This window comes from Phaethon lepturus, unplaced genomic scaffold (genome assembly GCF_000687285.1).
Source record: "Phaethon lepturus isolate BGI_N335 unplaced genomic scaffold, ASM68728v1 scaffold6522, whole genome shotgun sequence".
NCBI classification, from domain to species: domain Eukaryota; kingdom Metazoa; phylum Chordata; class Aves; order Phaethontiformes; family Phaethontidae; genus Phaethon; species Phaethon lepturus.
In genome coordinates, this window is record NW_010524002.1 from 38,031 (window position 1) to 63,967 (window position 25,937).

Genomic DNA, 25,937 nt, shown 5'->3' on the forward strand with positions numbered 1-25,937 from the left:
TTGCCTATTAAGTCTAACAAATCGCAGCAGCCAAATCGGAATAATGCTGATGGATGCTGAAGTCCTGTCTAGTCTCCCCTGGCTACTAAGCAGCCAACGCTATGTGTGGTTGTATGGTACATCTCCAGGCCTGCTAGGACCTAAAAGGATCATCTTTCTTCACTGAAGTTTTCCTCCTACCATTAAAGCAAAGGAATTAAATAGAAAGGTTTTTGAATTCAACCTTCTACTAAAGTGAGCAACAAGGGGCTTTCCCATGCCAACAGGCAAAAGCCTGTTTTTGTCCATACTTCCAGTTAAAACTACTTGAATACAAATATTTCTTTTAGAAATTTTGCTTGTCTGGCTTTAGCCAAATCATTGTTATGATAACAAAAACACTGATTTTAATAGGAGGACATGAGAGCTATATCAACATATGTAGTAAGTTGATAGGCTGCCAAGCACAAAAAGAAAATAATGTTCTTTGAGCTTATTTTCTATGCAGTTTGGAACTGCACTCTTCAGGAAAAACAGGAATTTGACACCTGTTGTACAGAAATGACAAAGTTAAAAAATTCTGGCTAGCTCAAGTGCACACATTTGCTGAGTTGATCTATGACACATCAAGGTCACACAGCAAAAGTAGGAATAAGGATAAATGTTTCTATCTGTTAGGTGACTCCTCAGCATTTCCTATCAAAGAGATTACCATCAATGTTGTACATTTGCATGCTTTAAAATTACTATGAAAGTATCATTGTAGGGTTATGTTTCTCTCAATCTTTTGCAACACTTATTTCACAGAATAAAAATATCTCATTCCCAACTAGCTGAGAGCTAGGTCAAACTGTTTTTTACCCTCCTGTCTGACAAAAGTTCTGCAAACTGAACTCGTTAAACACACCATCAATGACGTGCAAATTTATAGCTTGGAAAGCATGAGAGCATGTGACATATAGCTCTGACCTGAGGCTTTTACAGAGAGGTTTCAAAAATACTGAGTAGAAATAGTAAAATTTTAGCAGCATAGAAAAATTCTCTCTATACAAACTATTCAAACATTTCCTAGAAAAGGAAATAGTGGAATATATCAGGTTAAAATCTGCAGTGACTACAGTAGGCTCAGCATGCTTTCAGAGATTGATTTGATAATGCAACGTACATTGAAATTAAAGCAAGCACGCACAGATTTATTGCCTCTAAAATTTAAACTCATCTTTCCACAGTGCCAAAATGCAACAACAAAGAAATCTACAAAGAAATGTCTTGTTTCCCATCATCAAATGGGTTCTCATTGTAATAAGAAATACGATTTTTCATCTGAGTGGATGGAATCCCATTTGGCAATCTGAGAGAAAGACAGAAAAGCCCTGGAAATAGATGGCATACTCAACTAGATCAAAGCAAGATAGGGAAATAAGCAATATCCAGGGAATCTTTTAAAAATTAGACATAAGAGCTGGGTTTAACACTCCTGGGGGACTAAGACAAATAAAACAGTACACAAGGCAGAACCAAGACAGGAGGTGAACTGAATGGAGACAAAAAGACGGTGAAAAATCGGAACCAGACACAGTCCCAGACTGAAGTGAGGGTGGAAAAGTTTTTTGCGGTTTAACTTGCTCAGAGACAAAACTATAGAGCAGTGGGTGTTTGTTGCACCTTTTGCATCACTAATTCATCTTCAAAGAAGACAGCACAACAGTAGAACCACACAACATATTGTACGCGTTTTCAGGGAAAAGTTGGGCAAGTGGAATAGGTGACAACAGTTTCAGAGCAGTCACAGAAGTAACGTGAGTTTCTCCCCAAAACCAGTCAGCTCCAGAAAAGGTTCTCACTCCCTTACACATAACAGACCAGAGGCAACATAAAAGGTTTAAACTGCAACTTCATTGCAGAAATGGGGAACCAAAACAAATATTTAAAAAAAAAAAAAAAGACTTGCACAGCCATGGAAGTAGAGTTCAGTACTGATGGCTCCCCAAAATAGAGGGTAGCCTGGAATGTATGTTGACAAGTTCAAGTATAGACAACATTCCTGCACCCTTTTTGAGTTATCCAGGTTTTGAGCATCCAGGTACTGCTGTGAAACAGGTCTGCCTCTGATCATCAGTTCCATTGAAGAAAACTACCTAATTTCTATGCATTATTAGAAGCTGGTAGCATGCAAATAAATTTAAAAAACCCTGAACACCTGTTGTGCAGATGACTATTGTTGCATTTGCCTTAGAAATGTATGTTAACAGAAAAGTTTTTTGTGATTTTTATTCTACTTATTCATAATTAAAAATGTTTTTGAATGAGGTATGATGGTACGATAAGGCTGAGGCTTGGAGGTTCAGAACTAAGTATGCTGGTTCAGGTGGTTCTCGGGAAACAGAATGCCACCATCTCAATACTGGGATGAATACAGCTACGTGAATCTTGTCATTTGAGCTGGACTAATCTCAAATCTTTAATTCATAATAGTTTTTGTCATTACAAATGCAATCATATTATGGAGGGAGATCATCTCAGAAATATGATGAGACAGTCCCTGGGTGGTTTATAAGCCACCAGACTTCTGAATTAAGGAAGGTCAAACAATAATTTGCAAATAAGTAATTTCATTTTCTGAGAATTCTACTACTTAAATACAATTTTAAAACAGCTGTGAGTAGTAAACTGATAAATATAAGCTATTCAGGAAAAAATATGATATACAAAAGAAGAATTTCTTCAAACATACATCTCTAGAACTTTAGACTAGAAAGACAGGTAAGAAATACCACCACAATTTTAAGAATGGATACCTTAAGTAGAGCTCTGAAATTTGTATTTGTGTTGTAATTACATGTCTTAAATTTTACAAATAAATGATTGTTACTGAATGCTTTGTAATTTATGCTAAGTGTCCCAATAAGAACATTGAAACCTGACTTTAGGTAATTCCCGCCCCGCCAATTTGGCCTCCATTCCGAATGGAAAACAATGACACAGGTAAAAAACGCACCATCTAAGTGAGGAATAAGACAATATTTTTTTGGATTAATGAAAGTATCATATGGTATTTTTACATCTTCTAGACAAGAATTTTTCAGCTAGGCTTCCATTTCATGTACAGGAAAATAATCCACTATTTGAAGCAAACAATCAAGATTTCAATAGTTTGAAATAGACAACTTTGAGGGTAAGCCTGTGTCAGTAAAACATCAAGTATAATCTCTATATATCTGTGAAATCTGCACCTTAGATAAGAGGAACCTGTGACAAGTTCCATCTGAAAAGACTGATTTCCCTAAGCATCTTAATTTTTATGTATGCATGTATTTTAATATGAAACGTGACAGTCGTATTATTTGAATTCCTAGCAGGACCACAATTTAGAAATACTCTCCCCTGAGCTGCAAAATGAAAACAAAAGAGTAAGAACACCCTACAGAAGACCTGCTTGGAAAAACATGAAGAATGTAAACACATTACTCGCTAATGGCTTAACAACTGATATAAAACATTCAAACACAAATAGAAATGCATAGGCTTATGCTTTTGAATGGATTTTAAGTCCTAAACTAATGCTAACTTAAGGCCATTTCTACTGGTATGTGAGCAGTAAGGAAAACAGGTCTAAAGTCGACCATCACTGAAGAGCGAGCTACAGCCAAGTTAAGCTACCTGCCCCACTTACAGATAAACCATGACAAAAGACAGCAGCACAGATTCCTTTGATGTATGCCTGAAAGCAGAGACAGAAAGGAGCACGTGGCAGTAAGCAGAGAATGGAGAGCAGGTGAGCTGGCACAGCCATTGAAAGAAAAGTTTGTGAAACTACTGTCTAAATTTGATTTATGGTAAGGAACAGATAAAGCTGAATGCAAACATAAGTCAGGTGAGTTTCTGCTGCTGAAACAAATCAGACAGTAAAATCTGTCAGACTGACAAAACCAAACAAAAGAATACAGAAAAAAAGCCTAGGTCTCCATAAAGCATGAAGTTTCTCACTGAATATTTACATCCTCTTAATAAGGCAATAGATACCATTATCTGTACTCCAAAGAACCTTGAAGAATAATCTAAGCAGCCTTTACTGATACGAGAACATGAGAGAAATCAGCATCAGAAAAAGGTCCCCTTCCTTCAGTTATGAAAAAAATAGAAATATAAATTGCTAGACCTGTTCCACAAGAACAGAATGTCCAATTTGCCATTGGCAACGGCAGCAGAAACAGTAACTTTTCTGGAATTATAAAGTGTCTAGAGCTGTTGGCCCGAACGCATGGAGCTAGGAAGACAAGGTCTGTTTATTCATCCTGATTTTGGAAGAGACACGTATCTTTACACAGTAGGAAAAAAATTAAAAGTTATTTTCAATAAGAAAAAGTTAATTTAGAAGTAGGCATGGCTGTTCAGAAAAGATTTGCCAAACCTGAATTTGAAGAAATCTATTGATAAAGGCTGACTGACATCTTGGTCATGTGATATTATAAATCTCTGGTCAGGTGTAAGAAATAGTATGGACCAGCACAAGTACAGAGTGACAAATACATAGTAAAAAAAAAAAAAAAACCACCCCAAAACCAAAAAGAGAATGAAATTGGGCTGCACTCATTCTGCAGTATGCTTTGGCACTCACAAACATACAGCTTGGAAAAAAGAAAGCTGATACATGATCTGAGAATCAATTAAGAGTTTGGTACTAAAGGAAGGCACAGTATGAAAAGAGGATGGAGATGAATGTGGAGCAACCAGAGCGTAATGGTCTGAACAGTGTTTCAGCCATGGGTCTGAATAAAATAAATCAATAAAAGCAATGGTGTAAAATAAACAACAGTGCAGCAGAGACCATGGCAAAGTACCAATGCAAGTTTAGGCAGTTCTTTTCACAAAGATGTAGGTGCCTATAGGGGATCACATATGAAGCACAAGTCAATGCTATATTGCTGTAAAAACACAAGTACCATGACACCGGAAAAGCAGTGGGATAGCTAACATTGGAAGAGATAGCCCATGACAAGGGTGTAATTTTCATTATGGGAGCTATGGGAAGCAGTTAGACATCCTTTCTGGGCTCATCAGCCTCCCTGAAAAAGTGTGCACGCTCTCTATGCTTCTGTCAGAGAGGAAAAAAGGTAGAAAGCTGCAGGGAAACCATAGCTAGTCTGACTTCAGTTAAAGGGTGTAATGTAAAACATAGAGTTCACAAAAATCACGCACTGAGAAAAAAATAACAAAGTGAGCATTTAGATGAGAAAACAAGTCAGTCAGCTGAAAGCTGGCAATCCAATAAGGAGGAAAAAGAAATAACAGATGGAGGAGACATGAAAATTGAAGTAATTCAAGATGATACCTTACGCATTGAAAGGAGAAGATGGAGAGAGAGGTGTCTCAAGAACAGCGTTATTTTATCAAGGTACGCTGCAACCAGTGAAAACATTATTTCAAGTCATAAACTGGTCAGAAACCTGATAAAAACGTGTGGACTACATTTTAATTATTGCTCAGTTACAATAACTTCAATATTTTTTTTGATTAGCAGTGAAATAATGTCTATCTTTTCTGTCTTTTTATAAGGCACTATTAAAAAAAACCCTTGTGAACAACAAAGTAAGCAACAATTCCAATTAAATTCTAAATTGGGACCTCAATTCGAGGCTCTATTTGCAGTATTTCAAATAAATGCTTTTCTCTTAAAATGGTACATTAGAAACGTTCTCAGTTCATAGGCAGCACATATACCTGTACAAACATATATAGGTACAGGTCTATAAATCAATACATTTCTATATATTTGCATTTGTAAAAAATAACGTAACTTGGGTTTCCAAACAGTTTCTTCTGATTTATTTTAAAATATGTAATAATATCTTTTAAATAACTAAGAAGTAAACTTTATTGATGAGGACTCCATAAACTTTCTTTGCTAGACTGCACACCCAAGAACACCACCGTGTTTTGTATTACATTGGAACCAGAAAGCACGACACTACCTCAGTTACCACTAAGGGCAAAACCATCAAGCTGAGATGTTGTAGTGGTGTGTGCATGTGAACATGTCCTGGGTTCAGCCAGGATAGAGCTGGTTTTCTTCACAGAAGCTAGTGTGAGGCTGTGTTTTGGATTTGGGATGAGAAAATGTTGATAACGTGCTGATGTTTTGAGTTGTTGCTGAGCAGCCAAGGACAGTCCAGCTTCTCGTGCTGGCCTGCAGCGAGCAGGCTGGGGGTGCACGGGGAGCTGGGAGGGGACGCAGCCGGGACAGCTGACCCAGACTGGCCAAAGAGATATTCCATACCATACAATGTCATGCTCAGTATATAAAGCTGGGACGAAGAAGGAAGGGGTGGAGGGACGTTTGGAGTTATGGCATTTGTCTTCCCAAGAAACCATTACGCGTGGTGCAGCCCTGCTTCCCTGGAGATGGCTGAACACCTGCCTGCCCATGGGGAGTGGTGAATGGATTCCTTGTTTTGCTTTGCTTGGGTGCGCGGCTTTTGCTTTACCTATTAAGCTGTCTTTATGTCTTTATGTCAATGCACCCCCGCCCCACCGGGGGGGAGTGAGCGAGCGGCTGCGCGGGGCTTAGCTGCCGGCTGGGGCTAAACCACGACAGAATGCAAAATGCTGCTCTTAAAATCTTGGACTTCCCATATAAAACAATTTCCACTCAGATATATCCATCTAATTAGTTGTAAAAATATTTGGCTTAATTAGAACCTGAAGGCTGTCAACAGCTTTCAGAAACACTCAGGATGCTCGGGAACACACAAAATTCAAGGCCATTTTAAAGGGAGAGTCTGTCTTTTTTACGTTGACCATAGGACACAGCAGAGAGAAAAAGCCTTATGATAAGAAAATGCTGTCCTTAAAATATGGCAAAAAATCTTTTGTATTAAATTAATATCCACTTACCAAATTAATACAAGGAAGAAGGAAGACAAAAAATGAAATATAATTTCTAACAGCTACCAAATGTCTACCCACATTTGAAACAAAATTTCAGATAAGTTCGTAAGATTTAGAACCACTCTGTAAAGCCCTACAAACAAGTGTTTAGACTTCCTCCTGAAATACTTTAAAATATTAGTCTCAAATCTTGCTTAAACAGAGTTATGCCTTAAAGACATTGTAATTATAGCAAAACAAAAGGACACTGCTAGCAAAAGGATAAACAATGAGTAAATGTGGCATTATATTTGGCTTGAAAACCTAAAGGTGTCAAATCAAAGGACAGACTGCAACTATCTTTTGGTTGGTTGAAAGAGGAATTATGGAAGGAAAATCTACCCAAGAATACATGCAAACAACAGCCCAGTCATCTCACACCATTGTAAATCTTCCCCTCGATTCTGGAACTTTTGGAATGTAACTAACTGAAGATTCTAGTACAAGACACTTTACAAAAATTTGGTGAAAGAAAAAAGCCACCACTAGCTTTAGCTTACAAACGATAGAGCAATGCAAATAAAGACAGAGTACACAATTCTCTCTAAATTAAAGCATCTTTCTTGAACAGGAATATTTTCACAGAGCTCAACATCAAAATGTGGAATTGCTTCAGTATAATTGTCCTTCTTTGTGATGGCTGGACTACATGAATACTTTATTTACAAGTTAGATCACCACAAGCCGTGTCCATCCTTTTCTATCTAAGATCAGTTGAAGCCCCGCTTTAAGGCAGCAAACTCTTAACAGAAGAGAGGATTTTTAAAAGAGTATGTACTCGTCAGATTTTCAAAAGGGCTAGGCAGGCCTGAGAAGACTACTATTTTCTCTTCTGGAGAAAGGCTTAAGCAGAAAGACAGAAGCTTGTCTATACTTATATAGTATTATCAGCTCCCTAAAGAAAGCTGAAAAATCCAACCATTTCCTCAGGACTGAGGACAAACAGGAAAGCACGAGTTTCCCAATTTTTGAGGAAATAGAATTAAGAAGAGATAACAAAACAATACTGAATAAAATTACAAAAAACCCCACCTCAAATCACTTACGTATTAAACTGGGTATATAAATCCTATACAAAGGCTTAATGATCATGACCCTGAACTACAGAAACTTCCTTGCAGGTAAAGGAAATGAAAGACTTCAGAGTTGAGTTCTTCGAAAGAGGTCTACTATTCAAATAAGCAAAAGTAAAAATCCTTAGCTCGGAACCCTCAAAAAGAACATGAGCAACAGCATATCCCAAGGCAATATGTATATGAACACAGTTTAAAACAAAACAGCACCCAAAATTTATACACCTCGCACTAGATCACATGATGGGAGAAAAAAACAAAGGAAGGAAAGTCTATATAACTGCATTTGGCAAGTGGAATTCTGGAGCGTAAAACAAGATGGAATATTAGACTGTGGTATTAGAGCTGCCGTTGCTGCATTAAGGGGAATGAGGCAGAGACCACTAAGTTCGTTAAATGCGTCAGGATTTATTATACATGTATAGTCAACTATATATCAAGTCTTCCCTTCTGCTTTTATACTTCTGCATTAAAAATGTCTCACTTACTGAGAATAGTCATTAATTTCAATATTGTTCCTACATTTTCTATTAATTTTCTTACTTTGTTTTATGGCTGGCTGTGAAAAGTAACTTCTTGTCTGGCAATTATAGTTATGAAAATTTCTATCTGCTTAACACTGCATCACAGGTGAAACTTATTCTGACGCCAAATAACCTTCTGATGAAAAGCCTTTGTGAAAAGAGCTAGGACATGGCTGTTTGAAAAGGATTTCTCAAAATCAACAGATTTAACGACAATTACACTATGTCTCTTTCGCATTTTACCTAATAATTTAAATTTGTTCCACACAAGGAGTGTAGAATGTGCTCCTTCATGAGAGTGAAAGCTGAAGAGACTGAAAACAATCATTTTTGTCAACTGATCACTGGTGTGAGACCGTCTTCCACAGTAAAAAGTGAGTCACATTGTGTAGCCTTACCGCTACTGGATGGCACTACCATAAGACAAATAAGCAACTATACTGGAATATTAATGCCATAATAATACAAAGTGTGTAAAAAAAGTTCATAAAATCCCCACCCCCCCCATTTTTAGAACATTTATGGCAGCAGAAGTCAAGCTTAAGAATAAGTTTTGTCTGTTGTCATAATAATATAGATGTTATTTTACATACACAATCAAGAGACCAATTAGACTCATAAAAATATGAAGTTTTCATAGTTAAGACTCCTAACTCTTGTAGTCAGCTTTGAAATTATTACAAAGATTAGCAAATTCTCATTTTAATTACTGCATTCTTGATCTCATTAAGATAGCATTTAAAAACAGCATTCAAATATAATGAAAAATTAAAATTGAAAATGAACATATTCTCTTCCAACAAATACAATAGATTTTTTTCTAAAAGTCCAGATTACTTTAAGAAAAGCCAAATTATAAGGGAGAAAATGAGAAAGTTCATTTTAGGTGAAGAAAATAGCCTAACTCTTTCTAGTGAATTGGAATTAATTTTTTAAAGCTTTTCTATGTGAACTCCCACCCTGATACAAAAGGTAAGTAGACAGGTATGTCACGTCATCACAGCACGTAGTACTGCCTGCTACTGTAGTAGGTCCACAGGCTCCTTTGCATCTGTGATAAATCCATACCCTCTGAAATAGATTTTAAAAATATTCAGTAAATCCCAAGTTCCTAAAATGGAGTCTTTTATTGTGTCCCATTTTATTGTTGGATAATAGATTCTCTTATCTTAGCTTGGCTCTCCTGAAGCCTTTTTTGGATCTAGTTTGGCCAAGTCCAAAGCACATGAATGTGGTCTTCAGTGTTATAAGGAAACATAATGAACAACCCTCATGGAAAGAAACATAAATGCTTTCCTAAAAACATGCTTGCATCATTTTCTTTGCCACCACAGATAGTAATAACACTTCAGTGTTGCTAAAGAAATTAAAATGGTCAGAACATAGATTTAGTAAAAGGGAACTGCTCCTCAACACATCAAACGCATTGCTGAAGCACACAGAAGTTCAGCAGTCAAGTAGTAACAACAGCATATGGACCAATGTATCCACTTTATCTTGAATAAAACAGGCAGTATGAAAAAGTCATATGAAAAAACTCTCTTCTGTTGCTGCAATGAGTACATGACTAGTTCTGGTTGCTTGGTACTACCTTGAGCTGTAAGAACTCAATTGCTTTACTCCCACACTTGCACTTTCTAACAAAAATTAAGTATACGTGAAAATACAGTAACAATGTTCTGCCTACCTGCCACAATACTTCACAATAAAACAGCATTGCAACACCTCTCTCTTTCAAGAACATTCGGTAAGACACCAAGATCAGTAAAACTTGAAGAAAAACTTTAAAAATTGACCATAAAAGTGTATATAAGAACATTTCAAGCATGACAACAGAACAATGATATAATTTATGATACCACATCAACAAGAATACAGTCCAAAGAACATATGAATGAATAATGATATTTTCATATGCATTAAAGTTCCAGATGCAGGAATTATGTTTAAAAACACACGCATGCATAGCTAGAAATCATGTTCCTTCTTTTTAGCCAGTAGCTATACTCTAGACTAAAAATGTTTCAATGATTTCCTTGGTTAGTACAGACAATACACAATGTTGAATCAACAAGCCGAAAGAAGATGTCCTTTTCTGTATCAGACAATCCCCTGATACTGCAACAGTACCCCTAAAAAAGATTTGGGGTTACAACTGTGGAGCAAAATCCAGAATTGTAATTCTTTGCCTTTTAAAATTTCTTTTATCAATTAACTTTCTGTCATATCCTTTCTAAAGACAACGATTGATATGAGAAACTATGAGTAAAAGGGAAAATAACAAAAATTGTAAATGAAATAATGTAAAATATCAAAATAGTTATCAGATTTCCTAGAGATCCATAACTAAAGGAGGAAAGTTATCAGTTAAATAAAATCAAGTCCAAATTAAAACTAACATGAGACCATATCATAGTAATAGGTCTTACATTGCCATAGCAAGAAAAAGTTTAAAGATAAATATAATTCAAATGCAAACTTTTCTCAGCTACAGTCAAAATTATGAAATAAAAGATGAGAGAGCTCTTTCTTAATTTGCAAAAAAGAGACAGATAGATATTACTCTTTCCTTTTCTAGTTCTGGCTTTTTTACAGCAATCTTATGTCAAGGTTTTATGTTGAGTTTGGCCCCAAATCAGTGATTTAAAATACAAAATAATAGTCTAATGACAAAAAAGCTGCACTTTCAAAAAGCAGGGTTACACTGAACATGCTTAATATGAAGAATTTTATATATCACATAAAGCACAAGAGAAATGAAGTATACAAGAGCCATAATAGTGTTTATATTACAACTTAAATTAACTGTTCAGGTTACTATCAGGGATCATCTTCTACAATATAGAATACAAAGGGGGACATATGATACTGCTCTGGTATTTTGAATAGTATTTTTTTATTCTTTAGGCAATATAATCAGATTAACTAATACAGTGTTGTTTCTACAAATGAATACTTCTACAGCAATTTAATTCTTATTGCAGAACTGCTGTGTTTGGTTTTTTTTTTTTTTACGTGGTATTTCACATCTTAGTTATTTTATTGAAATGATTTGAGACTTCTGTTTAAGGAGATCTCTTCACCCTACAGAAGAAATAATTTCACAAGTGTACCCTCTTTGTAAGTAATACAATGGCCTTTCTGAGATCACAGTTGTACTACAATGTATTATGAATATCTAGCTTTAAAAATGGATTTAATTTCACACTAGGCTAAAAAGATTCCAAGCCAATACACTTAGCACAGTAACTATACATTGTTCTTGTCTAGAATAATTTTGTATTTTAAATTGTTCTGTAAGGATTCAATGCGCAAACCCTTTAGAGTCAGATTCCATTTGGCATTCAATGGATACTAAAATGGATCTCTGAATGAATACTTCTCAGAAGTACATAGTACCATTTTTTACTATACAATCATAAAACCATTAGAAATAATTCAATTACAATTTTTTTAAATAACTTTATGTTAATACACTGAATTTCTGCTTTATTTTATAATTTACCCTTCCTCACAATAAGAGAAACTACACAGTGGAATGAAATTCTGTTCCTTTTGAAATCAACAGCCAGTTGTGACTGACTTCAGATATGTCAGAATTTTTGTTGTCTGTCTGAACTGTATTAGTTAGCTCTTTTTCTCTTGGTGTATTATAGCCGTAACAGAATGTAACACACCTCTTGTGGCTGAAAGATTTGTATAAAATACTATACACATTTTAAAATTGCATTTCTTGCGTTATTCTGATGCTATACAATGTTTAATTTAATGACTTCTCTGAAATAAAATGAATACCATGCAATTAAAAAAAAAAAAAAAAGAAATCCAAAGTGCTTAGTTGTTTGACTTCTCCAATTCTTTAAGATTGCAACTTTAAGATGAAGGGGGGAACAGGAACTTACCTACTTGGTACTTTGGGTAATAAGTTGTCATTTGTCCACCACTGCATGATTGTCTCTTATGCCTTTTTCTTACATTTGTATCAGTGGTCTCCCATTGTGGACTTTTTCTTTTGTTTATTCTGATCAGAACTTCAGAACTACCAGCAGGATTATCATCATGGTTTACACCATTACTTAATTTTCTGCTGTAAAACTGGTCATCCAGCCTTTCAGTCACTTTAGGAGAATTAGATCCTTTAGATGTTTCCATTTCGTTTTCTTGTTTCTTTAATGTATTTTGCTTAGTAGAATGGGACCTTAAAAGAGGATGTCTCTTTTCTTCCACATAGGCCTGATTGTTTTTACTTTCAACAGCTTCAGGAGAATAAATGACATTATTTAACTTAAATGAATTGTGCTGCTCAATATGGTTGATTTTTCTCAGAAATATTCTACAATCTTTAAAAGTTTTGGATTTCCAAGTATTTTGAAACAGTTTATCTTGGCTTTGTTCTTTTCTAACGTTTTGTTGGCAACAAATTGTTCCATTTGTTTCTGCATGTGACTTAAGTACAGTTGCTAAACCAGGATGTGGGTTAAAGTCAGAAGATCCCATCATCTGTCGAACAAATGCATCTCTGGCTTCATTTTCAGTTGGCAAGAGGCTACTCTGAGATTCTACCGAAGTCTGAGTGGGCTGGATTTCTACTGTATTTTTTTCCTGGAGCTTGGGCATTTCATCACCGGTTTCCCCACTTGTACATTTAAACAACTGACTTTGGCAAAAAACCTGTAAATTTTTCTTTTTTGATCTCCAGCCTCCGGGAGCCTGATTATACAGCTTTTTCGATTGTCCCCACCTATCATGCTGTAACTTCTTAAATTCATTTCTTTTTAATCTGGCTAACGTGAAATTACTTTTCATGCTTAAGACTGGAGACCTCACCATGTTATGTAATATTTGTAATTTCCTTGCTGGTTTTGAAGGAGAGGATAGTGCAAACTTTTTAAAGTGCTTTCTGAAAGGGCAAGTACTAAGATCAGATTGTTTAGTTTCCATCTTTATCTCTCTAGTACTAACTACTTCTAAAGGATTGCGAGCATTTGCCTTTCTCACTAGAGAGAGAGACTGTGTTTCTGTAGTTTGCATAAACCAGGTGCAGAGTTCATTCATATTACACTTTTTCTGAAAAAGCATTTTTATAGGTGATGTTTCAAGTTCTACAAGGCAGGAGTCTAAAGGGTTTGACATTTCAGTACTACAGTCTTGTTCAATGGGATCCCTTTTTTCACATACACATTTATCAAACTCATTTCCCCCCACTCGCAACCAGGTATTAGTTACCTGTTCAAATCTATTATTTAGTTCTTCCAACAAAGTGTCACTCGAAGTGGAAGTAGCCCACCACCTGAGAGAGGGATTTGATGAAAAAATGGGATCTGATGATATTTCATTAATAGGCCCAAATTCACCATCCTCAAGATCCTTTTTCGCATTTCCTGAATTTCTCAGTTCTGAGGTATCTTTGGATGCTGTGCTCCGATTTGATTGCCTATGTTTTTCCTTTCGATCTTTAGCTTTTTTCAAGTGGAGTTTGTAAGATTTATGTAGTAAGGCACTTCTACAAGTAAATGCACTAGGAGATGCTAATGAATGTAAAAAATGCACTGAGGGTTTTCTGTCTCTAGCAGAATGTCTCGATGGCATTTCATGTTTTCTTGACACTGCTGTAATACCATTGTTTGAGCCACCCTCTCTAGAATCTTTCTGCATGCTCTTTACTTGACCCATGTTACTGCACAGTTGATTTTTTCTCTCCTGTGGTATGTTTTTTTCTAACACATTCTGCTGTTGTAAAGGAGGCAAGCACTTGCTAATACTCACTTTCCTTTCCTGAGGTGAAACTCTATTAACAGTCACTGATATGCCGGAGATTTTCACTTTTGCTGGCCTACCAGGTTTTCGAATGGTGGTTAACGGTTTCTTAATAGGACGTATAATATTGCTGCAAGGATGTGGTGATGCTAGGTTACTCTTGATAGGTCTGACATAGTCATAACCAGAGACCTCATTTTCAGTAGAAGAATTCTGTAAGGCTTTTACCATTTCAGTCAAAGCATTTTCAGTTTCTGCATTGTGCCTCGCTTTGCTGTGGTCATTGGCAAAGTTAGAATCAATGTGTTGTGTGGGCAGAATGCTGATTACATTTAGATTACCTTCAGAAACGTGTCTCTTGGTTCTTCTTGACCTTCCAAAAACAACTGTCACAGTAATATTTTTGTTGCTGTTAACTTCTTCCATTACTGCTGCATCAGATTTGGTAGTTTTACCATCACTGCTAAGTTCAGGTCTACGCTCTGTACTTTCAGTCGAGTCAGTTTTTGGTTTTGGAGGCCGTCCAATAGGTCTCTTAACCTGTTTTACAACTTGAGGACCTATTTTCTTTGGTCTACCAGGTTTTCTTTTTAAAACCGATTCACTGCTACTGCTTGATTTCTCCACAACTTCGTCATTTTGGTTTGAGTCACTTAAGTTAGTTTGACCAACTGGACAAGAGCTCATAATTGCTTCTGCATAAACACAGCTTGACTCCTCCTTGGTATCATTTTCATTGTAATTGCAATCCTTGACACAGATGGCATGAGAAGGATCTCCCATGGCCTGTTTGTCTAACAAAGTGTTTGCGTGCCCCTGAAACAAACAAATATCTGTGCTTCTTTTAGAAGATGCAGCTGCAGATGTCAAAGTATATTTGACTCCTTCACTACTATTAACCTCTGAGACAAACATAAGTTTAATAGGACTAGAGTAGTTTAAGGGAGGTGAGATCTCCCCAGCTTCTGTAGTCGTATGCAAGTCCTCATTACTGGAAGTTGAACCGGATGAATCAAAGGTCAGAGATTTCAAAAGGCTGTCATTAATTTCTTGATCTATAACCATTTCTTGTTTGTTTGTTGTTGCACACAGAGTTTTGGTTTTACTGATGCTTGGCACATGTGAATGTGAAAGGAAGCTCTGTCCTGTGCATCCCATTTCACTCAGAGTGAACGATAAGCCTCTTCTAGCAGCTGGGTTCATAACCTGTTCATAAGCATTATCTTTTAATTTTTGGCTTATTTTGTAAGTATCCAGCAGTGAGTTGTTAGTCTTTCTGGCTAAGTTTATTGTATCTTCTAAACGCTCTACAACAACTTGCAGATTTGTATCTCTCACAATTTTGCTTATATTTATGTCACTGCACCTTTCAGCATGAACATCATTCTTTCTTTTCATTTTTTCCAAACTTTCTAAAGACTTTTTTGCATCAGATGACTTTCTAAACACAATATTGTTCGTTACATACACAGAGTACCATCCAGGAGGCACAATGTTACGTTTAATTCTGCCTGAAATTCCATTACTCTCATCCTTTAGAGGAATCTGATCAGTCTCTTTTAAGGTTGCACAATCTCCGTGTGTTTTTAGGAGTTTTGCCTGGCTGGTTGTAATAGCACTCTTCTCTGAAAGAACTAGAAAGCTGGAGCTGGTTTGAAAATTACTAAGAGGTAGTTTGAAAGACTCTGTTTGGTGTACTGGAAAGCACATTGGCTTGGTTTGGCAATTTGTGCACGGATTACTTTCAAGGTTTTGCAAAGCCTCATCTTCTAGCGCAGTAAAAGCGTGTCTTTTGTTTGGATATATTTTATCAAAATTTTTTATAGATTTCTTTGCATTTCTCTCAGAAATTGACTTTTTTCTTACAAGAGTTTCATCAAGGCTTGCAAGCTCCCTCTTGATTTGCAAAGACTGTCGTCGAATGAATGGTGAATCAGGAGAATTATACATTGCAAATAAAGTTTCCTGACGCTTGCGGAATCTTGTTTGGATAATTTTATTTTCCATTTGTTTATCATGTTGTCGAAGTAATTCCATAAAGCTGTAATCACTTGCTTTAGCATTATGCAAAAGAGAGGTTATGAAGTCTCCTAATTTGACATCATTTTCTGGTGCCCTGTCACTGCTATTAAGTTTTACCAGATTTGTTGCTATATCTGTAGTGTCTATTGATTTTAACTTCTCATTAATACGGTCCATTAAATCTTGAAAAATGGCAGAATGTTCAGCCTTCTCAGAATTTATATAATAGTTGTTGTTTTCTTGGTCTGTTGATAGCAGTATTTCATCTGAACATTCTGCCTCTCTTCTTCTGCGTGTTTTACCTTCATATTCAAATTCTCCTTTGCTTCCTTCAGCTGGCAAGAGGGATGGAGGCTGGTTGATGGATATTTCAAGCTTATTATTGTCTAAAGTTGGAAAATCTATAACTGATCCTTCCGATGATTCAAATTCTTTACTCTGTACAGGTGATAGTGGAGGTGGTGATGGGCTGCGAGATCTATTTGAATTTTTAATGCTGTTCAAGAGATCGCAATCCTTAGTTGAATATGCACATGCTGCTGCTTTCACAGAATGTCTGTTAAAATTTTGCGATTGTTCAGCACAATACTTATGAGAACTACATGCTTTGTTCACCATTGTCTTAATACATCCAATTGCTACGGCTTGGCATGACAAAGAATGGAAATCTTTAATACAAAGAGACAGAGGTGGTAAACAAGTGTTTGGCCTTTGATTTTGTAAACAGCACCTTTTTGTCAGCATATGTCCATTGCAATTGCAAAATGAAATGTGAACATCCTCTTCGGTAAGGGAACTGGGAGTTTCAGTGTGGACCAAATGTGTTTGCTTGCAACTGCAAACTATAGGAACATTTTCATCTTGTATTAAAAATTTTAACATAGCCAAAGTCTGTTGCCAGTGATATGAACAAAAAGACTCCAAAACTTTGTTTAATGTTGATTTTCCTTTTTCCAAATTAGCTGTTTCCTCTGAATTTGCATCAGCTGTTGAGCTTGAACTGAAAATGAAAACAAATCAAAACAAAATATAAATTACAGTAAAACACCATATCTAATGTTTGTTATAATGGTTAAACTCAAGCCTAAAAACCTGAAGTTTGCAAAACAGTTCTGTACTATTTGCACTATTCAATCATACTTGCAAGTGTCAGTAGCATCTTATCTACAGCAGTGATAGTCCCACTATAAGAAAAATAATCAGGAAGAAATTACAGGACAAAAAGAATAGCTTGAAAAAATAGCTTCTGCTATCTAAAAGCAATTAAAATAACATTAACTTTCTGATCCTCACCATGAATCTGAGGAGCTTAGTATTACTCCCATTTCACAAACGGAGGCACAAAGGGTAAGTGCCTTGCCTAAGGTCACAACTCAAGGTTGTGGCAGAGGCAAGTATGGATCCATCTCTCCTGAATCCCACCCTAAGGTAGCCATATACAAAAATGTATTGAATGCTCTTAAAGATCCTTTTACAGACATTTTTATTTATCTATTTCTTTTTAAAGAACACCTAATAGGCTAACAGAAAATGGGAAAAATAGCCACTTGCTACTGTTACTGTTCTTTGCAGAGAAAAGTTTCCCTTCTAGTTTTTGCATAAATTTCAGTGGTGCATCACAGGCTCTTCATTGCAATATATTACACATACATACACACACGCACACACAGAGATTTCTTCATTGAACAGAGATAATCACCACTAGAATAAATAATTTCTGTGACAAAGGTTAATACCCTTTAAATCTCAAAATACAAGGTAGGCCTATATCTACGTAAGACTTCCGAGCAGTTGTTCTCAAAGATATTAACTCAAAATAAAGTCACTTATAAAATGCTCCCTTAACTATTTAATTACTTTCTTATAAATTATTAAAACTAATGTCACTACTTACCTAATCAATCATTTATATTGAAAAGCTGAAAAATTTCCATGGTAGAAATTAATAGAGTTATTTCTTCAATTAAATACAAAATCCTTATGCTGGATAGCAACTATCAGCAGATAGTTAATACCTAATTCAAATGTTTTACTGAAACCAATCGCACGAGCAGAAAATGTTAGAAGAATTCTGTTTTAGAAAAGTATGTATTGTTTAAACATATCACCAAACTCTGAACATGACACTAACTTTTTGCGCTACTGTTATCTCCTGTAATTTTTTTGCATTTAAGCTTGTCCTTTGGAAAAATTTCATTTTGATTTGGTTTACAACTGTATTGATCAAGGAACAAACATATTTACAAATTAATGTGCTATAGTTATATAAAGTTACCTATTCTTTAATTAGCTCAGACCCAATGTTATTAGCATCAATAACAACTTTTAACTTCAGGTTTCTTTTTGGAAGTTATACATACAAATTTGTATTTTTATTGTCCCACACAGATTTTAAAGTTTAGAGCTTAAAAACAGCCAACTATGCTTAATAATTCGTCATGTTTTTCCTTCTCCTGTAATATTTAGTATGAAATGGTTTATATTCAAAATCAAGCATCTAGATGATACTAACTCATAAAAGCTTAAAATAATTGTCATGGTACTAGTTGAAATTGCCATTATGTTTGAACTGAAATAATGAAGTCTTAAAAAGAAAAAAGCCCTCTTTGCACTTGCAATCTAAAGTAAACACAGTATTATTCAAGGGCATGTCATTGCCAGGATTTAACTGGTTTTGAAACACCACTACACTGAGAAGAGTCTAAGGGTTACTCAGTCCAACAAACTCGGGAGTCACGAGGTGTTGAAATGTATCACTACACTTGTGAAAACAAAGGTTATCCTAGTAAGACAACTACGGATAAAAACTAATTGCCCTCCCCACCACTGTGACTTAAATAATGTTTTGAAAGGCTAGATAGAAAAAAAAAAATGGCACTAGGTCTTCAGCATTTTGTTTGTAAATTACAGTAAATTTATTAAGTACTAATTTGCTAAAATTATGGCTATAATACAGTCTTTTTAGACTGAATCTCTAGATATGTATCTTTCTGTCTGTCTAGACTTGCAAGGTATGTCTAACGCAGTTTCACTGGAGAGCTTTAATTGTAGAGAACCTGTATCCATTAACTGCTATTTAAAATATGCTCACTGGTGGAAGAAACTTCCAGAGCCCTAAAGCCTTCTCAAAGTCAGTAATCAAAATTTCCAAAGGCCTGAAAACTGCTTTGAATCTGCTACTGTGGAGCTCAACCTGCTGTATAAAGTAATATCCTGGTTATCACAGACATACTGGACATTCCTCTAGTATGGTTTCTTTCCTGGTTATCTACCCATGCGTAAAGTCTATAATCTGCTTTCCCTTAGCGTGTGTTAGTTTCTAAAGCTGAGAGACAACTTAACTTCATCTATTCTATAGTACCACACTCCAAATTCTGCCAAATTTGTGAAAACACATTGACCCCTTACTCGGTCAGCCAAGATAAAAGGCTTAAACAATAATTTCCTAGAAGGAAGAGCTACCACTTTCACAGTTGCATACTTCCTTCCCAGAACAGTCTTACACTTCCTACAAGTCACACACAAAAAGATAGCTAGAGAGAGTGGGTAGGAAATGGAGGGGTTGAGAGGTGAAAGGATCAGTACGCGCTGCTCCCCCAGTACCTTTTGTGCTTCAGTATCTCTGAAGACAAAAGTTAAGCCTGGAATGACATTATTTCCCTGCTGGAGGGCAGGGGCAGTTACTACCAGGGAGTGGGGATTGAGTGGAGTCCAAAATGGGCACAAAGGCAGAGATGTGATAAGGTTAAGTACTAGCCTTTCAGTGTATTATTTTATGTATTAAAAAGTAAACCTTTGCCTCCCCCACAAATCTGAAAAACTATCAGGAAAGAGCTCTAGCAGACAACTCCCAAAAGATTTCCTTCCCCAACGTTCTATCCTCTGTCATCTCAGACACAGACAAGACAAATCAACCTAGCAGCTTCTCTGCAGACTGGCAACAGGAACAAAACTGGAAACAGAACATACTTTCAAGTACTCATATGAACAGCATAGAACTATTATAGAAATATAAATTTGTCTTACAGAAATGTTTGTTTTCCGACTCTACTAAGTAAATAAATCCCTCAAATAAAAAGCTATATATTATCCATAATATATAACAGATATTTTTTGGCTGCAGACTAAAGGATTTAACTGTTATAAAATTAGATTTCTGAACTTCTCATTTATGAGTAATGCATCAATTCTGAGAAATCATCCTTCCTTAAAGCTACTATTTCTGATATATAAAATTCTCAGTAAATTAGTCACATGCTTAAATTGTACAGTTCTTGATCTTATGCCACTGCTAATAAACTTGTGCCTCAGGAGTAAGTCAAATGAGTCAGTGTACAGGTTTTTGTTTCTTTCTTTTTTTTTTTACTGAATGAGCAAATCAATCACACATCAGTGTTGTAAAATTATGTGCAAAAGCATTGAAGTGCTTTACTACAAATTACAACGTAGAAACACGTTAACTAAACAATTAAATTCATACAATCAGATTTAGGAATATAACAACACAAAGAAGAAACAGAATTACAGTACATTTACAACACAAGACAAATACATGGAATTCATTAGAAAATATTGTAATAAATAATTCATGAATTATAGTGCAATTGATTTATGCATAAATATAACTAATCGCCTAAAAATCAGTTGTTAACAAAAATCTGTCAAAAATCAAGGCAGCCACAGAGTTTTACTAAATTACTGCGACAATGGAAATACTGCAATTAAAAAACAAATACAAGTATTTGTACTGTAAACAACTAAAAAAATCAGTCTCACTAAAGTTAATATACAATTTAATATAAAATTGTCATTAGCTACCAGAAATGGTTTAAACAGCTTTACTGAGCAGTAGTTCTAAAAACAGAGGCACTGTTTTTTAATATAAAATACTTGAGAAACATTCAAATAAGTAGAAAGCATGTAGGGCTTGCTTTCACCTTCATTTAAAATTCTGCTGAAACAGGAATTTTCAGAAATTGTCAATTACTAAGTAGTGACTGGTAACTGAATTTATAAAACAGTTCAAAATGTGTAATTTAAATGACATTTAATGGAATACATAGGGGTTGGGGAAGGAGAATCTACACATTTCCCTGCCTTTCCTTAGTTGTGTAATCAAAGGTTAGCCTAATAATTAGAAACAAATAAGTCTGTTCCTTTAAACACTTACAGGTTGAGTATCATCTATAAACTATCAAAAAATATTTTAATATACTATTTCTGACCAAAAAATAAATACAAGTACTAAAATGTTGAAAATTAAGTATAATATTACATACAAAACTACTGAGTACTGTTAAGTCAATAGTAAAATGATCCCTGATTTTATGAATCCTGTTAATTTTTTTGGTCAGGTCATCTTTTAAATGATACAAAAAGAGTACTGTAACTTGCCTTCAATATAAACTTCTGACTCAAATTTATAACATCGTCTGAGCAGTAGAAAACATCAGCATGGTACAAATATTAGGCAATGTATTGAAGCCCAAAACTTTTGCAAGTAAAACTGTATAAAGACAAATCTTGAAATGTTTAAGGTTTTTTCAACTTCACTTTTCAGTGGGGATATATTCACAAATTAATCCTTCTGGCCCTCACAAAATATGGCTTAGTTTTTTAAAATGAAAGATGACCCTGACATCTGCTGTTTCGTGACCTCCTTGTTATCAGGTAGTTTTGCTTAAAAAAAGGATTCATTCTGTAATATGCAAGTAAACCTTAATCACTGAAGAAGATTCAGTATAGATCTGAGAGACCAAAGAACTGAGACACTGGTTGTGCAGTTTCAAATGATTATTCTGTTTTAAAATGGAAGTTGTTATTTTTTAGTAGTGTTAATAAATATGGGTTAAGATTTTGCCATCAATGTTGCAGTACGCTGGCAAATTTATCTATAAATCAAATTACCTGATGTGGCCCATATGTATCTAATGTGCCGTTTCATTTATATAATTAATCTATACACATACATACTTAAGTGGGGGGGGGGGGGGGGGAAGTATGCATGTGCACCAAATGTAAAAGTTGGAGAAAGGTCTTCCTATGCCAAATTAGATGCATACAGAAAAAACCGACATTTTGAGAGGAGAAGGGCATTTATGCTTAGTATCGAATGTATGAAGCAAGCCCCCATTCTGAGTATGTAGATATATACTTTGTGTTATTACCAAAAAAATTAAGTATGATATCGAGTCCAATGTGAATATTCTGAAATTCATGTAAAAACTGCAATATGAAGGTAATTGGTCTCCCTTAACTTCTGTTAAAAGTTACATATTTAAAGTGAACTGCCTAACGTCTAACTACCAAATTTATAAAGAATTTATATTACTGAAAGTTCAAAACAGCTTCACTGTTTAATATTTGTATTTCTATCAAGACCCTGAACTGCAAATTTGGTTATTAGCAAAATGATAATGTAACTTGGTATTCATCTTGATAAACTGAAAATGTTTTGAAATGTCACAGCAGCAAATACATTACAGTTACAGTGAGGTTTTTCAATAGGAGTGTGACACAATCCTTAAATAATTTTTAAGTAGTCATAACATCAACTAACCAGCACGTTTAAACAAAAAAACGAAACAAACCCAAACCATTCTCAAGCTCATTCTGTGCACATTATGAACATGCTCTAAGTTGCATTCCAACTTTCTTTTTAAGCCTTACAAGTTACCTTATTTGTCAAACTAAAAAGGAAAATTATGTCAAAGTTTAAATTATTTTATGCTCTTAGTATTCCATCTTATTTCATATTTAATAATTCTATAACTACAGTAATTTCTCAGGTTTCATAAGTGTACACTTTGTAAACACCAATTTCTTTCTAAACCAACAACAAAATTTTCTTAAAATGATAAAAAAATGCAGTTTATGCCTGCTAAACACACATTTTTAGTAATGAAATGTTTTTCTTACTTGTATTGGATATTTAAGTAACGATGAACTTTTTTTTTCTTTCACAGAATGTACTATATCCTACTAATACTTCACAAATCCACTTCCTTGTAAGGAACTAGCTTTTTTAAAAAATCCCTTGATTTGTATAATCTGAGTTACTTACAATTTATTGCAAGTATTCTGTGAAGTATAAAAGTCTGCTAAGCCTTGGTCATGTATTTCCGTAATAAGATGGATTATTGAATGGGTGGAGTGGTTCTTCACCAATTAAAAATTATGCTTCACATGACAAATACTTGTTTTCCCAAAACATCTTTATGCTATTGACTACTAAATAAAACCTGAATCTTTTCACCTATTTATACAAGGATTATATTAAATACACACTACCAGAATTAAGTGAGCAACTCTATAATTCTGTCCACAGTGAAAACCCTGAATAAAACTATTTTTCAAAAGGCATGTGTGTGGTTTTTGAACTGTATAATTTCTTGTCTTCTGTCAGAGTGAGCATATGTATTTCTCACACAGTGTGTGTATACAGACATATATACACACACACAAAACAATTCGCTAACAATTATTCTACACAGGCTTGCCACTATTTTTGCAGCTGCCAGTCCCTGAATCTGTCATATTAAATAAGCCAGTATCTGGTAATCGGAGTTTCTTCTTCGGCGGAGTCTTCAATGTTCCAGATCTTTCTTTTACTTTATATTCTAAAGTGCTGTGAGGTACCCCATAAATTCCTTGTGCTTTGGAAACACTCATTTTCCCACTCATTACCATGGCAATTGCTTCTTCCATTATTTCATGATCATACTGCCGGTAGCGGCCACGTTTTTTTCTTGGTTGCTTATTATCTTTACGATCCAAACTATCTTCTGTATTTTCTGAGGTTCCATCTACTGTCCCATTCTTAGCATTAAGACACAAAGGAGAGAGGTCCCCATGCAGAAAGTAGGAGTCAACACTTGAGTGAGTTACAGGTCCAGAACATTCAATTTTGTTCTGTTTAGGGAGTATATTTTTCAATTTTTGAAGAGCTGATCCTTCTAAGACTGAGGAGGTTTTAGAAACGTGGTACATAACATCCAGAAGACCAGCAGTATCAGACTGTGGTTTGGACACAGAACTTATTCTTAGCTGAGGAATTTTTAATTGTACAGTAGGACTTGAAGTTTCATATTGTAGATTTTCACTTTTTTCTTTAAATTGAGTGACCATTCTCTGTAGAGTTAACTGGTGGAGGTAACTGGAAGCTGTTGGGAATTTTAATTCTGAGGTTTCAAGTAGACTGAGTTTACTTTTTTCTGTGCGCTCTGCTTGAGCTCTTGCCCACAAGGCTACCTTTTGTAGGACTGCACAAGTTTCTTTACTGTCTTTAAATGAATAACTATCATTGAAATCTCGAGTTTTGTTTTTAAAAGGTGCAGGCTTTCCTGCTGGTAAGGCTTCTAAGTGGAGAAGTAAAGTTTTTTGAGGTATGCCATAAAGTATGCCTGCTTTATTTATGTCCAGTGCTCCAGACTGAATGTCTTTCAAAGCTTTTGAGAGCAAACCATCTGCAAACTCAGCACTTCTTTCCACATAGTCCTCTCTGTGTCTGTGTAGTCTCCTGGATGGATGGAATGAAACGATGGTAAACTGATGTATGAGAGACTCTCACACAGCTATGGAAGGGAAGGGTCCACTCCTTTATTATACTCCTTGCTTCGGTAACATCACTGCTTCTGATACTTTTAAGCCTTTGAGATGTGGTAGTTAAATGATTATCCTAGCAAAATGTTACAGTTCTGGTAGGACAGTGCATCAAAAATCATACCGTGGCTTCTATAGCAGCCCTTCCAAGAACTTTATATCCTAGCTCAGTATTTGATAATATTCTCATGTGCTTGCTATATTCCCTTGTTCACATGCTTGCAGAGCAACACTGTTATAATTTTAATTATACAATTAACGTTCCATTAAATACCCAAATCCTGAAGGAGTTTTTGTTAGTAGAAACGTGACGTTACCGCTAAACAAGTAATAAAAGAGTCAACCCCCTCATAAGAAAATTTGCAGCAATAAGTACATAACTACACACAAACATCCCAGACTTACACAAAACTAGGCTTTCTACAACAATAAGATAAAGTGCTGTAGTTAACAATCAAGTCAATTTTGGCAAAATAAAACACAGTTTTAAAAACTTCTAGCCACTATTTACAACTCTCTAATTACAAAGTCATATTCGTTTTAAAACTTCTTCATATCAGCAGATTAATAAAATGCAATTTTACATTATTCAACAAATACTGCTATCATAGTCCTATTTGTAATACATTACTTGGTAAGACGTACAGGTGACAAAAAGGGTCCTGCTATGGCTAGTGGATGGGAGGATGCCAAGATCGTAACAAAATCCAACATAACAATGTGTTTCACTAGTTTTGTGGTAGCTTTCAGCAGATGCAATAACGTTTTTCTTGCTGAATAAAAAAATTTAACCATTTGCCACCACACACCATAGTCAGAACCATGATGTAAGTATAAGCATGATGATCAAGAGCTCTCTCTCTCACGCGCGCTTGCTCTCTCTCTCTTATTAAGGAATATTATAGATAATAGTCATTTAACTTGTTCATGTTAGTTGAAGAATATTTTAAATCTAAATATTAACATGGTCATTTTTGTCCAAAATTGAAGTTTCCTAAATAAAAGAATTCTGAAAGAATATATTTACATGTTCTTCTTCTACTATCCTATAACT

At 35.2% G+C, this 25,937-nt stretch overlaps 2 protein-coding genes across 2 annotated transcripts in view; both read right to left on the reverse strand.

Annotated features, from left to right (window-relative positions):
* Window positions 1-11,582: 11,582 nt before the first annotated feature.
* On the reverse strand, window positions 11,583-16,921 carry LOC104617083. Its single transcript, XM_010282301.1, has 3 exons — window positions 16,127-16,921; window positions 12,406-15,793; window positions 11,583-11,587 (listed from the first exon to the last, which is right to left on the reverse strand). Exons 1-3 carry the CDS (start codon window positions 16,898-16,900, stop codon window positions 11,583-11,585), a joined length of 4,167 nt encoding a protein of 1,388 aa, XP_010280603.1. The 5' UTR covers window positions 16,901-16,921.
* Window positions 16,922-22,606: 5,685 nt separating this feature from the next.
* Window positions 22,607-25,937, reverse strand: part of LCORL (ligand dependent nuclear receptor corepressor-like) — a 28,349-nt gene continuing 25,018 nt past the window's right edge. Inside the window, exon 6 of the mRNA XM_010282300.1 lies at window positions 22,607-24,800. Coding sequence (XP_010280602.1) covers window positions 23,768-24,800 — 1,033 coding nt within the window. The 3' untranslated portion in view covers window positions 22,607-23,767. The remainder of the gene's footprint in view (window positions 24,801-25,937) is intronic.